Raw genomic sequence first — 18,624 nt, 5'->3', positions numbered from 1 at the left:
ACGTCCGTCTCCATCAAATCAGGATTGTGCACGGCACCCTACTTGACAGATAACAGACATCACCACCGGAGTGGTCGCTGTGAGCTGCGTCGCGCCGCCATCTTCTCCTCCCGCCTTTATTACACACCCTGGATGGGTGACCCACAAACACGCAAGTGAATAACTGTATAACCCAAGCTAAAATGTAATAATAAATGAACCTGAACATCCCACGAAAGCATTGTAAAACAAAATCAATAAATAACACTGGAAACTGGGAATGCTGGGGCAGGCTGTCGACCTTGCCCCCCACCCCCCCACCCGGAGTGCCACAATATTATTCTTCAATAGCTGTTGGTTTTACAGCATTTACGAGTTCAGAAGATGAATGATGTAATCATAACAAGCACTATCAATTTAATTGAATACTTATTTCAAAGGATTGTTTGAATGGCTCTGTGTGGAATGGAAATTTGGATAGATAATTGTTCTACACATCGTAATATTGGGAGATAAGTTAATACAAGGCATTAAGCATACAGAGTTTTAGTGTACTATTATGTAAGTCATTAAACAGTACTTAAGATGGTGACTGTTTCCGTCCATTATCATGAATGAAGAATGAAGTGAGGCTGATAATGTTTTCTTCTGAAATACTTTGTACTTTGTATTGATTTTGTTTTATTTCTGTCTGTTCAAAGTTCAAGAACCATGGACAGGAGTGCAAGCTGCGGCCATGAGATAGGTAAGGCCATCGTATGCTACCACTATTTAGGTGTTTCTGTAGAACTTTGAAAATGCCACGTTGTAGGACATTAACATTCATGTACTCTAGCTACGGCCAGATGTTTGTGCTTGGTGGACCAGTTTTAATTCCAAGCTGAAGATTGTCATGGAAAACTGCTGCTGGCATTTCATGACCAGAAAGTGCTGGCACATGTTGGGCACGCAGTGGTATCAGATAGAGTGCACCACCTATTTGTGCAAAGTCCGACTTTACCTATGAGATCTATAAGAGCACTGAATTGGATATTAATGATTGAGTTTATTGGCACTACCAAAGGATTCAACTGTATATGAATCGTTATCCAAAAGTCTAAGGCATCCAATATCCCCCAGGTAGATGCCTTTTTTAATTTTCCATCATACCAATTTCTCCTAACCTCTGTGCCCACCTCTTCTGCCAATGTCTTCAAAAACCATCGCATCCTGATCATTAGCCCAGAAACTTTCCCCCCACCACATCCCAGTGCCACCCCTGCACTATCCAACTAAATCAACAGCATGATATATTGGCATATAATCTGTACAATACAAGAATAAATTTAAAAGATACTCATGGTAGGTGCAGAATTATTGAGAGAGAGTGGGTGACTGTGGACATATAGTCAGTCTTGCATTCCAGTATAGTGGCTTTCCTCAGACTTTTCTGTACTTGTGACAGGATTTATTTCTCTGATTGATCAATAACATTGTATCAGGCAAGTGCAGTTGTTAAAAGGGAAATCATGTGAATTGAATTGACTTTATTTCTTACATCCTTCACAAACATGAGTAAAAATCTTTACATTATGTCCTTGTCTAAATGTGCAATGTACAATCATTGTAATTTATAATAAATAGAACAGTCAATATAATATAGAGTACACTCAAATCAGCGTGAGTTCATCAGTCTGATGGCCTGGTGGAAGAAGCTGTCCCGGATCCTGTTGGTCCTGGCTTTTATGCTGCGGTACCGTTTCCCGGATAGTAGCAGCTGGAGCAGTTTGTGGTTGGGATGACTCGGGTCCCCAATGATCCCTTGGGCCCTTTTTACACACTTGTCTGTGTAAATGTCCTGAATAGTGGGAAGTTCACAACTACAGATGCGCTGGGCTGTCTGTACCACTCTCTGTGGCGTCCTGCAATTGAGGGAAGTACAGTTCCCATACCAGGCAGTGATGCAGCCAGTCAGGATGCTCTCAATTGTGCCCCTGTAGAAAGTTCTTAGGATTTGGGGGCCCATACTAAATTTCTTCAACCATCTGAGGTGAAAGAGGCGCTGTTGTGCTTTTTTCACCACACAGCTGGTATGTACAGACCACGTGAGATCCTTGGTGATGTGGATGCCAAGGATCTGTTCACCCTCTCAACCCCAGATCCATTGATGTCAATAGGGGTTGGCCTGTCTCCATTCCTCCCGTAGTCCACAACCAGCTACTTTGTTTTTGCGACATTGAGGGAAAGGTTGTTTTCTTGACACCACTGTGTCAGGATGATGACTTCTCTCTAGGCTGCCTTGTTATTATTTGAGATAAGGCCAATCATTGTAGTATCATCAGCAAATTTAATTAGCAGATTGGAGCTGTGGGTGGTGACATAGTCATAGGTATACAGAGAGTAAAGGAGGGGGCTTAGGACACAGCCCTGAGGGGCACCTGTGTTGAGGGTCTGAGGGACAGAGGTGAGGGAGCCCACTCTTACCACCTGCCGGCGATCTGAATCCAGTTGAATGTGATTTTTGTCATGCTCTTCACCTGCTATCAAAAGCTTGCAACCGTCTTGATGTTGTGAAAAGAGGTGGTCTTCGATTATCTTCAACCAAGTTGCAACTAGATATTCAAAAACTCGCTAATTTGCATCGGAATCAGTCAGAATTAATATCACCGGCATATGTCATGAAATTGGTTGTTGTGTGGTGGCAGTACAATACATAAAAATAAAAGAACTGCAAATTATACTAAGTATATATACAGTGTGTGTATATGTATATATATCTACATATATTTCTTTAAAAATGTTAAATTAAATAAATAGTGCAAAAAGAGAGAAAAAATAGTAGTGAGGTAGTGTACATGGGCTCAGTGTCCATTCAGAAATCGATGGCAGAGGGGCAGAAGTTATTCCTGAATTGTTGAGTATGTGCCTTCAGGCTCCTGTACCTCCTCCCTATTAGTAGCAATGAGAGGATGTACGTCCTAGGTGATGGGGGTTCGCCTTTTTTGAGGCATCATACCTTGAAGATGTCCTGGATGCTGGGGAGGCTCATGCCCATGATGGAGCTGACTGAGTTCACAGCGTTCTGCAGCTTATTCTGATCCTGTGCAGTAGCCATGCTATACCAGACAGTGATGAAGACAGTCAGAATGCTCTCTGTGGTATATTTGGTGAAATTTGCCAGTTTCTTTTGTGACATACCAAACCTCCTCAAACTCCTAATGAAATATAACCACTTTCGTGCCTTCTTTGTAACTGCATCGACGTGCTGGGTCCAGGGTACATCCTCAGTGATGTTGACACCCAGAAACTTGAAATTGCTCCCTCTTTCCACTTCTGATCCCTGTATTAGAACTGGTATGTCTTCCCTTGTCTTACCTTTCTGAAGTCTATAATAATTCTGTTGTCTTACTGATGTTACGTGCAAGGTTGTTGCTGTGACACCACTCAACCAGCTGATCTATCTTGTCTTATTGTCACCATCTGAAACTCTGTCAACAATAGTTGTTATATCAGCAAATTTGCAGATGGCATCGGAGCTGTGCCTAGCCACACAGTCACGGGTGTAGAAAGGATAGGGCAGTGGGCTAAGCATGCATCCCTGAGGTGCACCAGTGTTGGTTATCAGGAAGATGGAGATGTTATTTATGTTCTGCACAGACTGTGGTCTCCCGGTGAGGAAGTCAAAGCTCCAGTTGCAGAGGGAGGTACAGAGACCCAGGTTTTGGAGCTTTTTGATCAGGACTACAGAAATAATTGTGTTAAACGCTGACTTGTAGGCAATGAACAGCAGCCTGACATGAGTATAAATATTGTCCAGGTGATTCAAGGCTGTGTGGAGAGCCAACGAGAACATATCCACTGTAGACCTATTATAGAAACATAGAAACATAGAAAATAGGTGCAGGAGTAGGGCATTCGGCCCTTCGAGCCTGCACCGCCATTTATTATGATCATGGCTGATCATCCAACTCAGAACCCCGCCCCAGCCTTCCCTCCATACCCCCTGACCCCCGTAGCCACAAGGGCCATATCTAACTCAAAATATGCGTGGAAGATGACATTAAACCTATTATGGTAAGGATCAATTCCAAAGATCTCACTAAGTACCCAAAGTAACAAAATTAACTGCTTTTTCGTTGCTGATTCGAAGAATATTATATAATAAATAGTGTTTTGGAACAGTTTTATATTTCATATACATCTGTAACATTACTGTATATTTAACATATAATGCATATAACCTGTTAAAACAAATATTGACTATATATTAGAATAATTAGTACAGTTGACCAAAAAAATAACTTTAGCAACTAATGGAGACAATAGGGGTCAAGGTCCACAGAGGTAAACGAAAGACACAAGTGGACCATGAGCAGAGAAAGTTTGAGAACCACTGGCTAAAGGGGTGCTGAATGTTCTTCAGGAAAATTGGACTCTCCGCAGTTCATCATGTTGAAACTTCAGTCCGGGATGCTGTGTATCACTTCAAAGATTACATGTCCAGAGCATCTGTGTTTTTGCAGAGTGGAATGCTTCAGGCGGGTGTTTGCCCTGACACATTAACTTTCCCTCCCCATAGATGCCACCTGGCTCACTGACTGTTTACACCTCTTTCTGTTTTATACCATTACCTCAGTGATTAAAATCAGCCTACATCCCTTAAAGGGAAGATGTGCTGTAAGTGGAGCCAGTGATGGAAATTATTCTGATGGCCACTGCAGTTTATTGAAAGAAATTGCAGGAAAAGGATGAAGGCAAAGAACAGGTTGATCAGGACAATACTGAATGCCTTGGTTGACAAAGTGATGAAAACATATTGGGACCTCTGTCATTTGGAGGTGAGGGGATCTTCCAATCACACAGTAATGTGGCAGTAATCTTGGAGGGAAGCAATATGGATGTGATTGGAAGGAGTTAGGCTCCAAGGGCCTGAATGCAGTACATTGTAGAAAATTCTTTGAACTCATATGTTCGACCAAAGTCAGTTGAAATCATCGTTAAATCAAGAGCTCACTAACTAACCAGTTGCATGGCTGGGTTTTAACACAGCTGCATGCACCATCAGCTTCAATTATCAGCTCTCAAGTGTAACCTTCATATAGACCACACACGTTACCATTATGCCAGTTCTCAAATGCAAAGATCACGGCTTGCACACATTGCTAGTATGTCAGTCACGGCAGGTATTGACATTGAGCAATATTCACTAACGTATCTCCCACCCTTGTCTGAAGAGCTGTGAAACCAGCACCAACATCTAGCTTGCTTCCCGGTTACTGCTGATTGAGTCACTGAATTTTGAAGCAACACCTTAAAGCCACAGAGCTGCTTGAGGTTACTCTGCAAGGCTATCTGCAACATTCATTGTTGGGTCAGCAGCCTTTCGCTACTCATGCTACAGACTCAGGGGAGGACATGCTGGAGTATTTAGACAAGCAAAGGCAAGAGGAAAATAGACATATTGGGGATGCACGAAGTTCAAAATTCAAAGTGCATTTATTATCCAAGTATATATATATATGTCACCAGGTCCTGAGGCTCCTGCACCTCCTTCCCTATGGCAGCAGTGAGAAGAGAGCGTGGCCTGGATAATGGATGTTCTTTGATGATGGATGTTGCTTTCTTGTGGCAGAACTCCTTGTAGATGGGCTCAGTAGAACTGGGCATTGGTTCCTCCCCTCTACTGTGATGAACTGGGATGTATCCTCCACTTTTTGCAGGCTGTTCTGCTCTTGGGCATTGGTTTTTCCATATCAGGCCTTATGCAACCAGTCATGATACTCTGCACTATGCATCTATAGGAGTTTCTCCAAGTTGTTGATGGCATGCCAAATTTTCAAACTTCTAAGGAAACAGAGGCTCTGCCATGCCTTCTTTGTAATGGCACCTATATGCTAGTACAGGACACCAAAGAATTTAAAGTTGCTGACCCTCTCTATCTCCCTCTAATTCCCTGATGGAGACTGGCTCATGGATAAACAGTTTCCTCATCCTGTAGTCAATAATTAGCTCTTTGATTTTGTTGACATTGAGAGAGAGGTTGTTGTTGTGGCATCATTCAATCTCCTTCCTTTATGCTGATCCATCACCACCTTTTATCCAGGCAACATCAGTGGTGTTCTCAGCCGTACTTAGCCTCACAGTCAGAAGTATAAAATGAGTAGAGCAGGGGGGCTAAGCACACAGCTTTGTGGTGCTCCTGTGCTGATGGAGATCGTGGAGTAGGTGTTGTTGCAAATCCGAACGGACTGGGGTCTACAAGTGAGGAAATCGAGGATCCAGTTGCACAAGGAGATATCGAGGCCTAGGTCTTGGAGCGTATTGAATAGTTTTGACGGAATGATAGTGTTGAATGCAGGGCTGTAGTCAATGAAGAGCAACACATACAAAATGCTGCAGAATATCAGCAGGTCAGGCAGCATCTATGTAAATGAATAAACAGTCAATATTTTGGGCCAAGACACTTCATCAGGACTTAAAAGGAAGGGGAAAGGAGCCAAAATAAGAAGGTGGGGAGGGGAAAGAGTACAGGCAAGAAGGTGACGGGTGAAGCCAGGTGGATGGGGGAGGGGCGATGAAGTAAGAAGCTGGGAGGTGATCGGTGGAAAAGGTAAATAGCTGGAGATGAAGGAATCTGATAAGAGAGGAGAATGGAGCATAGGCTATAGGAAAAGAGGAGGGACATCAGGGAGGTGACGGGCCGGTGAGAAAAAGAGAAGAGGTAAGAGGGGAGCCAGAGTGGGGAATTGAAGAAGAGGGAAGGGGAAGGGAAAATTACCGGAAGCTAAAGTAATCGATGTTCATGACATCAAGTTAGAGGCTACACAGATGGAATATGAGGTGATGCTCCTCCAACCTGAGTGTGGCCTCATTGTGGCAGTAGAGGATGCAATAGACGGACATGTTAGAATGGGAATGGGACTGGATTTTAAATGGTTAGCCACCGGGAAATCTTGCTTCTTGCGGATGGAGTGAGGCGCTTGATAAAGCAGTTCCCCAATCTATGTTGGGTCTCACCAACGTAGAGGAGGCCAAATCAGGAGCACCAGGTACAGTAGAAGACCCCAACAGATTCAAAGGTGAAGTGTTGCATCGGCTGGAAGGACTGTTTGAGGTCCTGCATGGTGGTAAGGAAGGAGTTGAATGGCCACTTCTTCTTTCTTGCAGGGGTAAGTGCCAGGAGGGAGATTAGTGGATAAGTGGGGAGGGATGAACAGACAATAGGATCTTGGAGGGAGTGATCTCTGCGGAAATTGGATAGTGCGGTGGTGGGTAGAGTGGTGGTGGGGGGAGGTGGGGAGTAAAGATGTATTTGGTAGGAGGATCATGTTGAAGATCGCAGAAATTGTGGAGCATGATGTGTTAGATGGGGAGGCTCATGGGATGGTAGGTGAGGACAAAAGCAACTCTATCCCTGTTCAGGTGGTAGGAAGATGGGGTGAGGGCAGCGTCAATGGTGGAGGAAGGGAAACCCTGTTTTTTTTTTTGAAAAAAGAAGACATCTCTGATCTTCTAGAAAGGAAAGCCTCATCCCAGGAACAGATGTGGCAGAGACGATGGAACTGAGAAAAGGGAATGGGATTTTTACAGGAGACAGGGTGGGAAGAAGTATAGTCAAGATAGCTGTAAAAGGTAGTTTTGTAAAAGGTATGAATGTCAATGAAGAGCATCCTGATGTATGCAGCTTCACTGTCCTGATGTTCCAGGGCTGAGTGAAATGGCATCTGCTGGTGACCTGTTGTGACGGTAGGCAAATTGGAGCAGATCCAAGTGACTCCTCAGGCAGGAGTTGATATGTTTCATGACCAAACTCTCAGAGCACTTCATCACAATGTATGTAAGTGCTACTGGAGAATAATCACTGAGGCAGATTACCACATTCTTCTTGGGCAACAGTATGATTAAAGCCTCCTTGAAGCAGGTGGGTACTTCATACTGCTGAAGAGAGAGGTTAAAGATGTCAGCGAACAGTCCAGCCAGTTGATTAGCACAGGTCTTCAGTTCTCAGCCAGGTACACTGTCTGGGCCAGATGCTTAACTTGGGTTTACCCTTCTGAAGGATGCTCTCAGGTCGGCTTCAGAAACTGAAATCACAGGGCTGTCAGGGGCTGTGGGAGTTTGTAAGTTTTTCTTCATGTTCTGACAGTCAAAGCGAAAATAGTTAAAGCACAAGAATAGTCAATGGATACTTGTTTTTATTTTGCAACAGCTCAATGTGTCATGTGGTCTGAAATATTCATTATATTATGAACTTGCTTCGAATTCACATTGAGTGCAGTCAAAGGCAACTATATATGAAGCTCAAATCATTATAAGGATGAAAACTCCTGCTGGCCAGTACTTTCTGCCTAGGTAGAATGAGACAAATTACGCAGTCTATGGCCAGCTTAAACAAATATAATTCAAGAAAGTAATGTTTGTTCCTACTCCAGCTTGGGAAGATCCTTGAAACTTAAAAGCTAATGGGCACACTTCTGTCCCTCATCCTCCCTCACAACCCCAGCAACCTTTGGTGTGTCTCTTTCTCGACTTATCTCTCTGACCTGCAATGCAAATTGACCCAATTTTCTCAATTAACCATGAAATTCCAGAGTTAAACTTTTGTGAACAAAATGTTTTCAGACAAATTCTGATTGTACATTGTCTCATCAGCAATGGAATATTTACATCCACAAAACATGTGTTTGTTTTGATGCCCAGAGCAGTTACTAGCCCTTGTATTTTTTACAGCTCCCTTAGAACAAGTAATTAAAATTTATTCATGTAAATGCCAGGGTCTCTTTGCTAAGAAAACTAGAGTGCTTTATAATGAAATAAATTACTTTCATTTCTAAAATTACTTTCTTTACAAGGCACCAAACTTGCAACCACCTGTTTTTTTCAAATATCAGCCCTAAAGTAATGTAAACAGGGCAGGTGAGACTTCAGTCAGAAAATCAGGAAGTTAAGCTCTCAGGCACGATAACAAGCAAGATTAAGGCACGATGGTTATAAATAAGTTAAGCTGGAGCTACAATCAATTTTCAATATCATTTGCTCTTAACAAAACGTATGCCACCGCCTGCTAAGAAATCATACTAAATCATGCAGCTTTAGGAGCAAGAGGGGTATGACAGGAAAGCTTCGTGGTTGATGCTGACTGTTCACAGCTGGGCGAGGCAGAGTGCAGATCAGCTCATAACAGTGTTGATCTAGGACAGACAAAGTTTAATACGCAGAGATTTTGCTCCTAACTTAGTCGTACCACGCAGAAACAGTCTCTTCGTCCTACAATATCTGTTCTTACCACTTATATATTTATACTCGTCCCCATGTACTAGTATTTGCTCAGTTATTTTTGGCAGTAAGATCAAAAATTAACATAAGTTTGGGAAAATCAGATACAATGACACATAGCACATGGAAACAATTGCACATTTGACAGTGTTACTCCTACAAAACTGGGCCAAATCATACTTCTGACTAAAGATGAATTTCTAGACAGCCCATAAGTCATGCAAAGGATTGCGTGGAGTTTACAGAACTAAAACAGCCCAACTGGTCTTTGAGCAACACACATCAAAGTTGCTGGTGAATGCAGCAGGCCAGGCAGCGTCTCTAGGAAGAGGTACAGTTGACGTTTCAGGCCGAGACCCTTCGTCAGGACTAACTGAAGGAAGAGCTAGTAAGAGATTTGAAAGTGGGAGGGGGAGGGGGAGATCCAAAATGATAGGAGAAGACAGGAGGGGGAGGGATGGAGCCAAGAGCTGGACAGGTGATTGGCAAAAGGGATATGAGAGGATCATGGGACAGGAGGTCCGGGGAGAAAGACAAGCTGGGGAGGGGGGGGGGAACCAGAGGATGGGGAAGGGGTATAGTCAGAGGGACAGAGGGAGAAAAAGGAGAGTGAGAGAAAGAATGTGTGTATATAAATAAATAACGGATGGGGTACGAGGGGGAGGTGGGGCATTAGCGGAAGTTAGAGAAGTCAATGTTCATGCCATCAGGTTGGAGGCTACCCAGATGGAATATAAAGTATTGTTCCTCCAACCTGAGTGTGACTTCATCTTTACAGTAGAGGAGGCCGTGGATAGACATGTCAGAATGGGAATGGAACGTGGAATTAAAATGTGTGGCCACTGGGAGATCCTGCTTTCTCTGGCGGACAGAGCGTCTTTGATCTTTGGTGTAATTTATTCTCCACACAAGGCCTCTCCAATCCAATATGTTAGAATGTTAAATGAGTTTATTATTATCTCTGATATCCGTACATTCTGATTCATTTGGCAGATACAGTATATGCAGTAGTCAGGAAGAAGAGCCAGCCAACCAACAGACAGCATCCAACAGGTAAAATAAAGTTCAAGGACTTAAACTTCTTCCACATATTCCAATAAATGTTTTACATTTTCATTTTCCCTCTACAGAAGCTACCTTTGTTGATGAAGGTAATAGTGAAGAAGAAGTCTCCTATGCAGACATTGTTATTCATAGTCCAAAACGTGTCTATAACCAAAAGCTCAAGGTACTAATATTACACAACTGTTTATCTATCCCTTGTGCATCTTAAATGCATCTGTATATATCAGATAAGTCATGCCAGTTTCTTGTTTGAACAATTGTGTCTAAAGAAGTACTCTGCCCTTGATTTTTTGAATACACCTTCTTTGACAGGAAAGCTCTGAATGCAACTGGGCTTACAGAGAGGGAAAGGTGGCAAAACAGAGAGATAGAAACACAGAGAGACAGGGAGGGAGGATCGATCTCCTGCCCCTGACCTGAAAGAGGATGGTTATTCTCCAATGTTGGGTAAAGGAGACTAGGTGTGTTGGTAGAATTCATTCTGTGGATGATACATGTTCCAGACACATTTCCATTTGCTGCCTCTTTGTCATCCTCTGAGACTTCAGATTGAAAATGTGACATTTGCAAATGTTTGCAAATTTTGGGCTCATAGTAGGTGGAGAGGCAAAGGCAGAAAGCCTGTAGTATGACATTCTGTCATAGTGCAATCACATAGAAAGGGAGCTCACCTAGTTGAGACTGTCTTTATATTTAAATTCATATGAAGTAGTTTTGGTAACGTTTTAACATCAGTGAAATCTCAATGTCTGCGAAGTTAGACCGGTCATTTCTCGTGACATTTATGAATTTGCATAGTGTTCATTTCACGTTTACTGGTGCAACGAGCCAATATATTGCAACCTATGTTCTTCATTTCCCAGTCACAATACAACAAAGAGCAAATCCTCCAACAAGTCACCAACTAGACATGAATTAAAATATTCCCAATGAGGCAGCAATGGTTTGATTTGTTGATATACCTTACTGCCTGATCTCTGCATTAGATGTTCTGGAGATCATTTCTGATTGACAGAAAGCATGTAGGAGCTTCCTGCTGCAAAGTTCAATGCTGTATTTCTCAGGCCACTCACAGTAAGGGAATCAAACCATTGGGATCAAATGTGGCCACAGACGCTGGAAGTACACTTGGTGGCCCCTTTATTAGTTACACCTGTACACCTGCTCATTAATGCAAATACCTAATCAGCCAATCATGTGGCAGCAACTTAGTACATAAAAGTATGCAGACATGGTCTAGAGGTTCAGTTGTTGTTCACACCAAATGTCAGAATGGGGAAGAAATTTGATCTAAATGACTTTGACCATGGCATAGTTGGGGTTGCCAGACAGGGTGGCCTGAGTATCTCAGAAACTACTGATCTTTTGGGATTTTCACACGCAACAGTCTCTGGAATTTACATAGAATGGTGCGAGAAACAAAAAAGAATATCTAGTGAGCGGCAGTTCTGTGGGTGAAAATGAGAGGGGTCAGAGGAGAGTGGACAATGGTTCAAGCTGACTAGAAGGTGACAGTAACTCAAATAACCATGCATTACAATAGTGGTGTGCAGAAGAGCATCTCTGAATGTACAACATGTTGAACCTTGAAGTGGATGGACTATGGGCTATGAAATACACTCAGTGACCACTTTATTAGGTACAGGAAGCCGTTGAGTGTAAATTATTATAGTAATGTTGGTACCTTCACTAGGTTGATCAGTTTTAACTTGCTGTGCTGCTTTGATTTGAAGCACATACAGAAGCCATGTGGCGTATTCCATACTTGTAAAGTTATGCCTTGAAAATATTGATACAATAAAAGGGTACGGTTGATAGACAGGCTTCATAGAGAAGGGAAGATAGTATCTTCTAATTGAGCATTAAAGTACATAACTTGTGGTCTGATTTACTCCCCACCAAAAGAGGCTGTGCTACAACAAGAACTTAAAAATATACTTTCCTCGAAAGAAATAACAGCAGGTTGAAGGAACAGCTCTCCCACTAGTAACAAACCATGCTAGAGGAAATTAGGGCTAATGCATTCATAAATTTTCAACCATTTTGATAAGTAATAAATGCGCAAAAAAACTTCTACAACTTTGAAAAGAAAACAAAAATCTATATTTGGTTACTGAAGTTTTTCTTGAACTCCATCTCTCTTTGAACTTTCTCACCACACTGGGTTCCACTGCTGCGCCTACCAAAGTGGCCACTGAGTGTAAGTGTTCACCTCTTTCCACCCCCATGCCTCTTTTCCTTTATCTTAATGGCAGCTTTTATGCTGCTGTACCAGGACTACTATGGAGTGTGTACTTTAAGGTCAGATGCATAACTCCGAAGACTATATGGGAAAGGTGTAGTAGCTGCAAGCTCTGCATATCACTGGCATCAGGAAACAGACAGACTGTAGATTCTTAAAATGAACTAGGAGCAAGCTAATAAGTATCCTTTAAAGTAAATTTCACCAGTTTTGTGATTTGGGTGGGGTGTCTCTTGATTGGGTGTAATGATTAACATACTTAAAGTGAGTCAGGTATAATTAAAGAGATAATCCTTTTGCTTCTTATTGTAGATGTAGATATTGTTGTATTATTCACATCTATGTTTGTTTACAGGAATATTAGTAAATAGAATCTTGCACCAAAAATCAGAGAGATCTTGGGCAGATGACCAAGCTTGCCCAAAGTGGTAGGTTTTAAGGAAGGAAGAGAAATAAGGAAGTATAGATGTTTGATTTTAGGCCATTACCAGTTGAAAGCACCGCTGGAATAATTTTAAAAAATCAAGGCTAATATTGGAGGTGAGCCTTTGTAGGTTCAAACAGGTCAGGCAGCATCCAAAGAAAGAAAAACAGTTAATGTTTCAGTTCTGAGACCTCTTGCATGAATCACATTGCATTGTTTTAAAGACACCATTATCCTATCTTATAATCCACATAACACTTCTATAAATTCCTTTAACGTAGCAAAATGTCCTAAGATAGCTGCTAAGAATGTTGTCAAGCAGAACATTTTTGCTCCTAAGGGTTTCCACTGTTTCCTGTTTTCATTTCAGGTTTTCAGCATCTGCGGTTTTTTGTTGATTTTTGTGGGCTGTCGGGCTGGCAGAGATTTGAACCAATAGGAAAAGCAGAGGCCTTGAGGTGATTGGATAGTTTGAAAATGAAGATGAGGATTTTAAAATTTAGCTGTTGTATAACCAAGAATTATTGGTATTCTGTAAGCATGGGCATGGGTTTGATCGTTAAACAAGAATTGGGGTGAGTTAAAATATGAACAGCAGTTTTGAGTTACCTCAGGTTTATGGTGATTAGAATATGGGAAACAGACAGGAGTGCATAATTACTTATAACAAGAGGTGGTGAAGGTGTGGGTGAGTATCAGGACAGGCAATGGACCAATTGGCCTAACTCTGCTCCAATGCCTGTGTTTCTAAGTAACAGATGTGGAAGTAGACAGCCAGAATGATTGCTATGTGGCCCTGTTGCGTTTGTACTAACGTATGTTAGCCATATTCTTTGGCATAAAGGAGCTGAACATTTAAAGTTTTAAAATTATTTTCATGTTTTCTTAGGACCACTCAGCCCATCAAGTCTGCGCCAGCTGTCAGAACACTCCCATTATTCCCATTCCCCCACTCGGTAACCTATTCGCCAGTAAATTTCTTTCCAATATTATTATTAATTTATATATAAGAATGCAGAGTACAGGAAAAAATAGATATGTCAATACATTAAACTAAATCGCATATAAAGACTCCGTACCCTATATTCGTACAAATCAATTAGTTCATAACATTGAAAAATAATAATTTTTTTATATTAAAAAAATCTAACCCACTACCAAGACCGAAGCTGATTAATAGAAAAAAAAAGAAAAAAGATTGTTAGTCGTCATCTGTGCTTTAACAGCAAGTCAAAGGTTTTGAAAATAATTCAGAAAGGGTCCCCACAATGTTTGAAAGTCTTGATTAGATTCAAAGATTGAACATCGAATCTTCTCTAAATTTAAACACGACATCACATCACGTAACCATTGGGCATGAATAGGAGAGGCCACATCTTTCCATTTAAGCAAAAGCGTCCTTCTGGCCATAAGAGACATAAAAGCCAAAATGTGCAAATTAGATGGCTCCAAAATAATATCCTTTCCTCCAACAATACCAAATAAAGCAATCAAAGGATTAGGCTTGAAATTTACTTTGAAAAGTATCAAAAAGGTTTGAAATACTTCTTTCCAATATTTTCCAAGACTCGGACATGTCCAAAACATATGAATGAGTGAAGCTTCTCCATTATTACATTTATCACAATACGGAGATATATCTAAGTAAAAACGAGACAACTTATTCTTAGTCATATGGGCCCTATGGACCACTTTAAATTGAAGGAGAGAGTGACGGGCACATAACGATGAAGTGTTGGCCAATTAAAAAATTTGATTCCAAGTTTCCTCAGAAATTGAATTCTGTAAATCTTGTTCCCAAAGATTTTTAATTTTATCTAAAGGAACACTTCTCACTCCCAACAGCATATTATAAATATTAGATATAGATCCATTATAAAATGGTTTCAGATTAAAGATTACATCTAGTAGATTCTTATCAGAACTTTTAGGAAATGTACTTATTTGAGACCGTAAAAAAAACTCTTATTCGTAGATATCGAAAAAAATAAGTTTTGGGTAAACTATATTTAGTTGACAATTGTTCAAACGAAAAAGACTTTCCTCTACAAACAAGTCCTGAAAGCATTTTATACCTAATCTATCCCAGCCTTTAAAAACCACATCAATCATAGAGGGTTTAAAAAATAATTAGATAAAATGGGACTCGAAAGAGAAAATTTCAATAAGCCAAAATATTTTCAGAATTGTATCCAAATCCTCATAGTGTGTTTAACTACCAGATTATCAGTTAACTTACTCAAAGACAAAGGAAGTGAGGATCCAAGAACAGAAATAATAGAGAATGTATTAACTATTCTCCAATAAATAAACATCTAACACTACTCCCAAGCCCCAATTCTTTGACAACCCAGCCATGCCAGAAGCAGCATTTAGGAGCCAACTTATCTGAAAACCAGCAGTATTGGTAGTGTAGGAGGAAGCCAGCGCATACATGGGAGCCCATGTGGTCACAGGTAGTGTGTGCAGCTTCCACACAGTCAGGCATCAGAGGTCAGATTGAGCCTGGTCACTGGGCCTGTGAGACCACTGCACTAACTACAGTGGCACTGTGCCCTCTTAATTGATCAGTACTTTGTCTTTGCTACTCCAAATTTAGCTTTGAGCATTGGAAACAGATGTCACTCCCTACAGAATCTGGTATCAATATTTCAATAACATTTTCCCTGATGTATATAGATTTTTGTGTAATGATCTTAAAATAATCATAAAATTCCTACCATTTGAAATTTAGAAATCAACTTATTACCTATTTCTATTATCTAGAATGGCTGTTTTTAGACTTACTTAACCTTTAGAGGTAAAAGTCACTTTCATAGAAACCTGGCAACATGAATCCCATTTTATTATTTATTTACTTAGCAGTACGATAGAGGGCAGTAACAAGCCTTTCCAGCTCAACAAGTCTGCGCCGCCTATTTACTTGATGTGACCAATGTAGCGTAGTGGATAGCGCCAACACCTTACAGCGCCAGTGTTCACCGATTGTGATTTGATTCCCACCACTGCTGTAAGGTGTTATATGTTCTCCCCATGACCACATGGGCTTCCTCCAGATGCACATTCCAAAGGCATACAGTTAGGGATAATAAGTTGTGCGCATGTTACGTTGGCACCGGAAGTGTGGCAACAGTTGCAGGCTGCCTCCAGCACAATCCACACTGACTTTATTTGACGCAAATGATGCATTTCACTGTATGTTTCGATGTTTTGATGTACATATGAGAAATAGAGCTAATCTTTAAAGATTTTTATCTTTTAGTCTATTAATCCATATGTGTTTGGAATGTAGGAGGAAAGCTTTCTCCTTTAAGCACCTATCCAAATGCCTTTTCAAAGTCATTTAGATATATCACGCTGGAGGAACTTAGCAGGTCAAGCAGAAGGAGAGTTAGACAGTAGACATTTTGGTTTGAGAACCTTCATGCAGATGACAGTTCTTGACCTGAAATGTTGGTTGTCTATTTCCTACCACAGATTCAAAGTACATTTTTTGTCAAGTGTGGTACTCGTATACCATCATGAGATTAATCTTCCCACAGGCAGCCACAAACTAAGGAAACACCATGAAAAAGAACACTACGCGCAAAAAAAAAACAAATCATGCCAAAGGCAAAAAAAGTGCTCCGATCAAAATCGCGCAAAATATCAATAAAAAAAGGAGTAACCAGAAACCAGAAAGAAATAAAGCATGAGCTGCAGAGTCCTCTTAAAAATGAGTCCAATCCACAAACTTAGCTAATCAATCCTTGTCCAAGACTCAACTCTCCTGCACCTCCCTCTGGCAGCAGTGAGTGAGAGGGAGACCAGTGAAACGCGGGCAGACTGCGCTGAACACCCGCTCGCCTTCTGCTCTTGGCCTCTTTGATTTCAGTCTTCCTTGGCGCTTTAATCGGCGAGTAATGGAGGCAATCATGGGTATATGCTCTGCCATTAGGCTGCACACTCCATTGTCAACCTCGCTCGCAACCACGCCAAATTCCCTTGGAGACAGCAAAAGCGCCAGGTCACTCAGTCGGCCCAAAAACACATTACCAAAATGTAAAATACAGGCTGCAATTGCACACAGATTAGTAGGAGAAGTATATTTTTAAAAAGGAAGAGAAGAAGAAGTAATTTTGTGAACTGTCTGCAGGACATCGCCATTAGTTGTGTCGATCGCTGGCACCACCTTGATGCTGCCTAACCTGCTGAGTTCCTCGAGCATTTTATTTTTCCCTCCAGTTTCCAGCATCTGCAGTCTATTCATTTATATGTATAGCAAGCGACAATGGTCCCAGCACTAATCCCTTCCAGTCAGCAAAATACTCCTCAACTATTATCCTCTTTCAATCTAGGAAAGATAGTAAATTTACAGATTATAATATTACTATACTATATAACTTTACATAATACATAATGTTATAACATTAGTGCAGTAGCCGTTACTAAAATCTAGACAGGCATGATTCACCAGAGTGTGAATCATTAGAAAAGTCTCAGATAAAATGGAAATTTCTGCACCAATGTGCCAACCACACTGTGTGTTTCATATTGGTAAGCTGGAGTAAAAATGATCCTTTTCAGATATTTTATTCTTTTAGCTCCCTCTTTTCACGGTTATTGCCTGGCCTAAAAAAAACATCAGTGATTTTAGTTTTATTCCACTTAAAAAAAAAAGTACTTGTCCTAAGGATATGATACTGATTATTTATAATTTTATGCTAATTCCAGCAAGCTGCTGATGTAACAGAGAAAAATACCAAACAGGAGCTCCAATATTTTTATGGTTCATCTCCTCACCATCAAGTTGATGATACCTCTGAATATTCAGCAGTACGAATTCCGCGCCAGGATTTGATAACTGCATGACCGCAGAACCCTGAGATTATCTTTCAGCCATTTTGCAGTATCTTGAATAAACTGACCACCAGTGGTTACACAGAGCAACAGGCAGAATGGTTTATTAATGGAGCAAGAAACTACGATCAATGCAAACACCAGATGGAAAGGATTCAACAAAAGACTGGATTACTTTATAGTTGTTACTGGTGTTACGTTAAGCATCCATTGTTCATTTTTTTCAGGTCTTGCAAGTCTGTTAAGAGTCAAAAATTTCATAAGGTGGTTTTTAGCCCCAGTTTTTCTCTTGCAAAAGGCGAAATCACTTGGAGGCTGAACTTCTTTCGGTGCTGGCAACTCCATGAGTAACTCAACAAATTGACTATGTTCTGCAAGAGTCTTAAAATGCAGCCTCTCAGAAGCCTAAATTCAGATCTTCCATTAACTGCAAGACAACAGCAAACTGTTCTTACCCATTGTCCATAGAGTTTACGTGATGAGGCATCGGGTGCTCATCTGATTTTTCCACTCTATCCAGTCCCGGATCCAAAAAGAGTGGTCAATGACCTCCCATTGAGGGTCAGTACCGGAACACTTTGACCCATGTGGTTCAGCACCGTGCTGGACTGTGTAACAGCAGCGGGCCAATGAGAGACTTGAACACAGCCAAGCAGCTGATGCAGCGGCAAAATTATTTGCATGGAGTGTACTGTTAGGAAGTATAGAACTTAAACATTTGTGAAAATATGTGAACATGAATGAGATTCACAAATAAAGCATAAAACTACAGCCGGATTATCTGTATATAAATACTGTTGCAATTAAAGTTCCTTGTATG

The 18,624-nt window shown here is 41.0% G+C and overlaps 1 protein-coding gene across 3 annotated transcripts in view; it reads left to right on the top strand.

The window, feature by feature from the left end:
- The window catches only part of LOC140185520 (sialic acid-binding Ig-like lectin 14), a 93,519-nt gene that overhangs the window by 50,447 nt on the left and 24,448 nt on the right, over positions 1–18,624 (top strand). For 2 of the 3 annotated variants that reach the window (XR_011882639.1, XR_011882638.1), the window contains exons 7-9: positions 681–724; positions 10,228–10,287; positions 10,365–10,462. Coding sequence is in view for 1 of the 3 variants with exons in the window: in XM_072238853.1 (XP_072094954.1) it covers positions 681–724; positions 10,228–10,287; positions 10,365–10,462; positions 17,679–17,816 (340 nt within the window). In the remaining 2 variants the exon portion in view is untranslated. Of the gene's footprint in view, positions 1–680; positions 725–10,227; positions 10,288–10,364; positions 10,463–17,678; positions 18,601–18,624 lie in introns of those variants that run through there. The other variant, XM_072238853.1, reaches the window with a different exon arrangement.

The sequence above is a fragment of the Mobula birostris genome, chromosome 20 (genome assembly GCF_030028105.1).
Source record: "Mobula birostris isolate sMobBir1 chromosome 20, sMobBir1.hap1, whole genome shotgun sequence".
Taxonomy (NCBI): domain Eukaryota; kingdom Metazoa; phylum Chordata; class Chondrichthyes; order Myliobatiformes; family Myliobatidae; genus Mobula; species Mobula birostris.
Note: the sequence above shows the minus strand (reverse complement) of the source record. Positions and strands in the feature narration are given on the sequence as shown.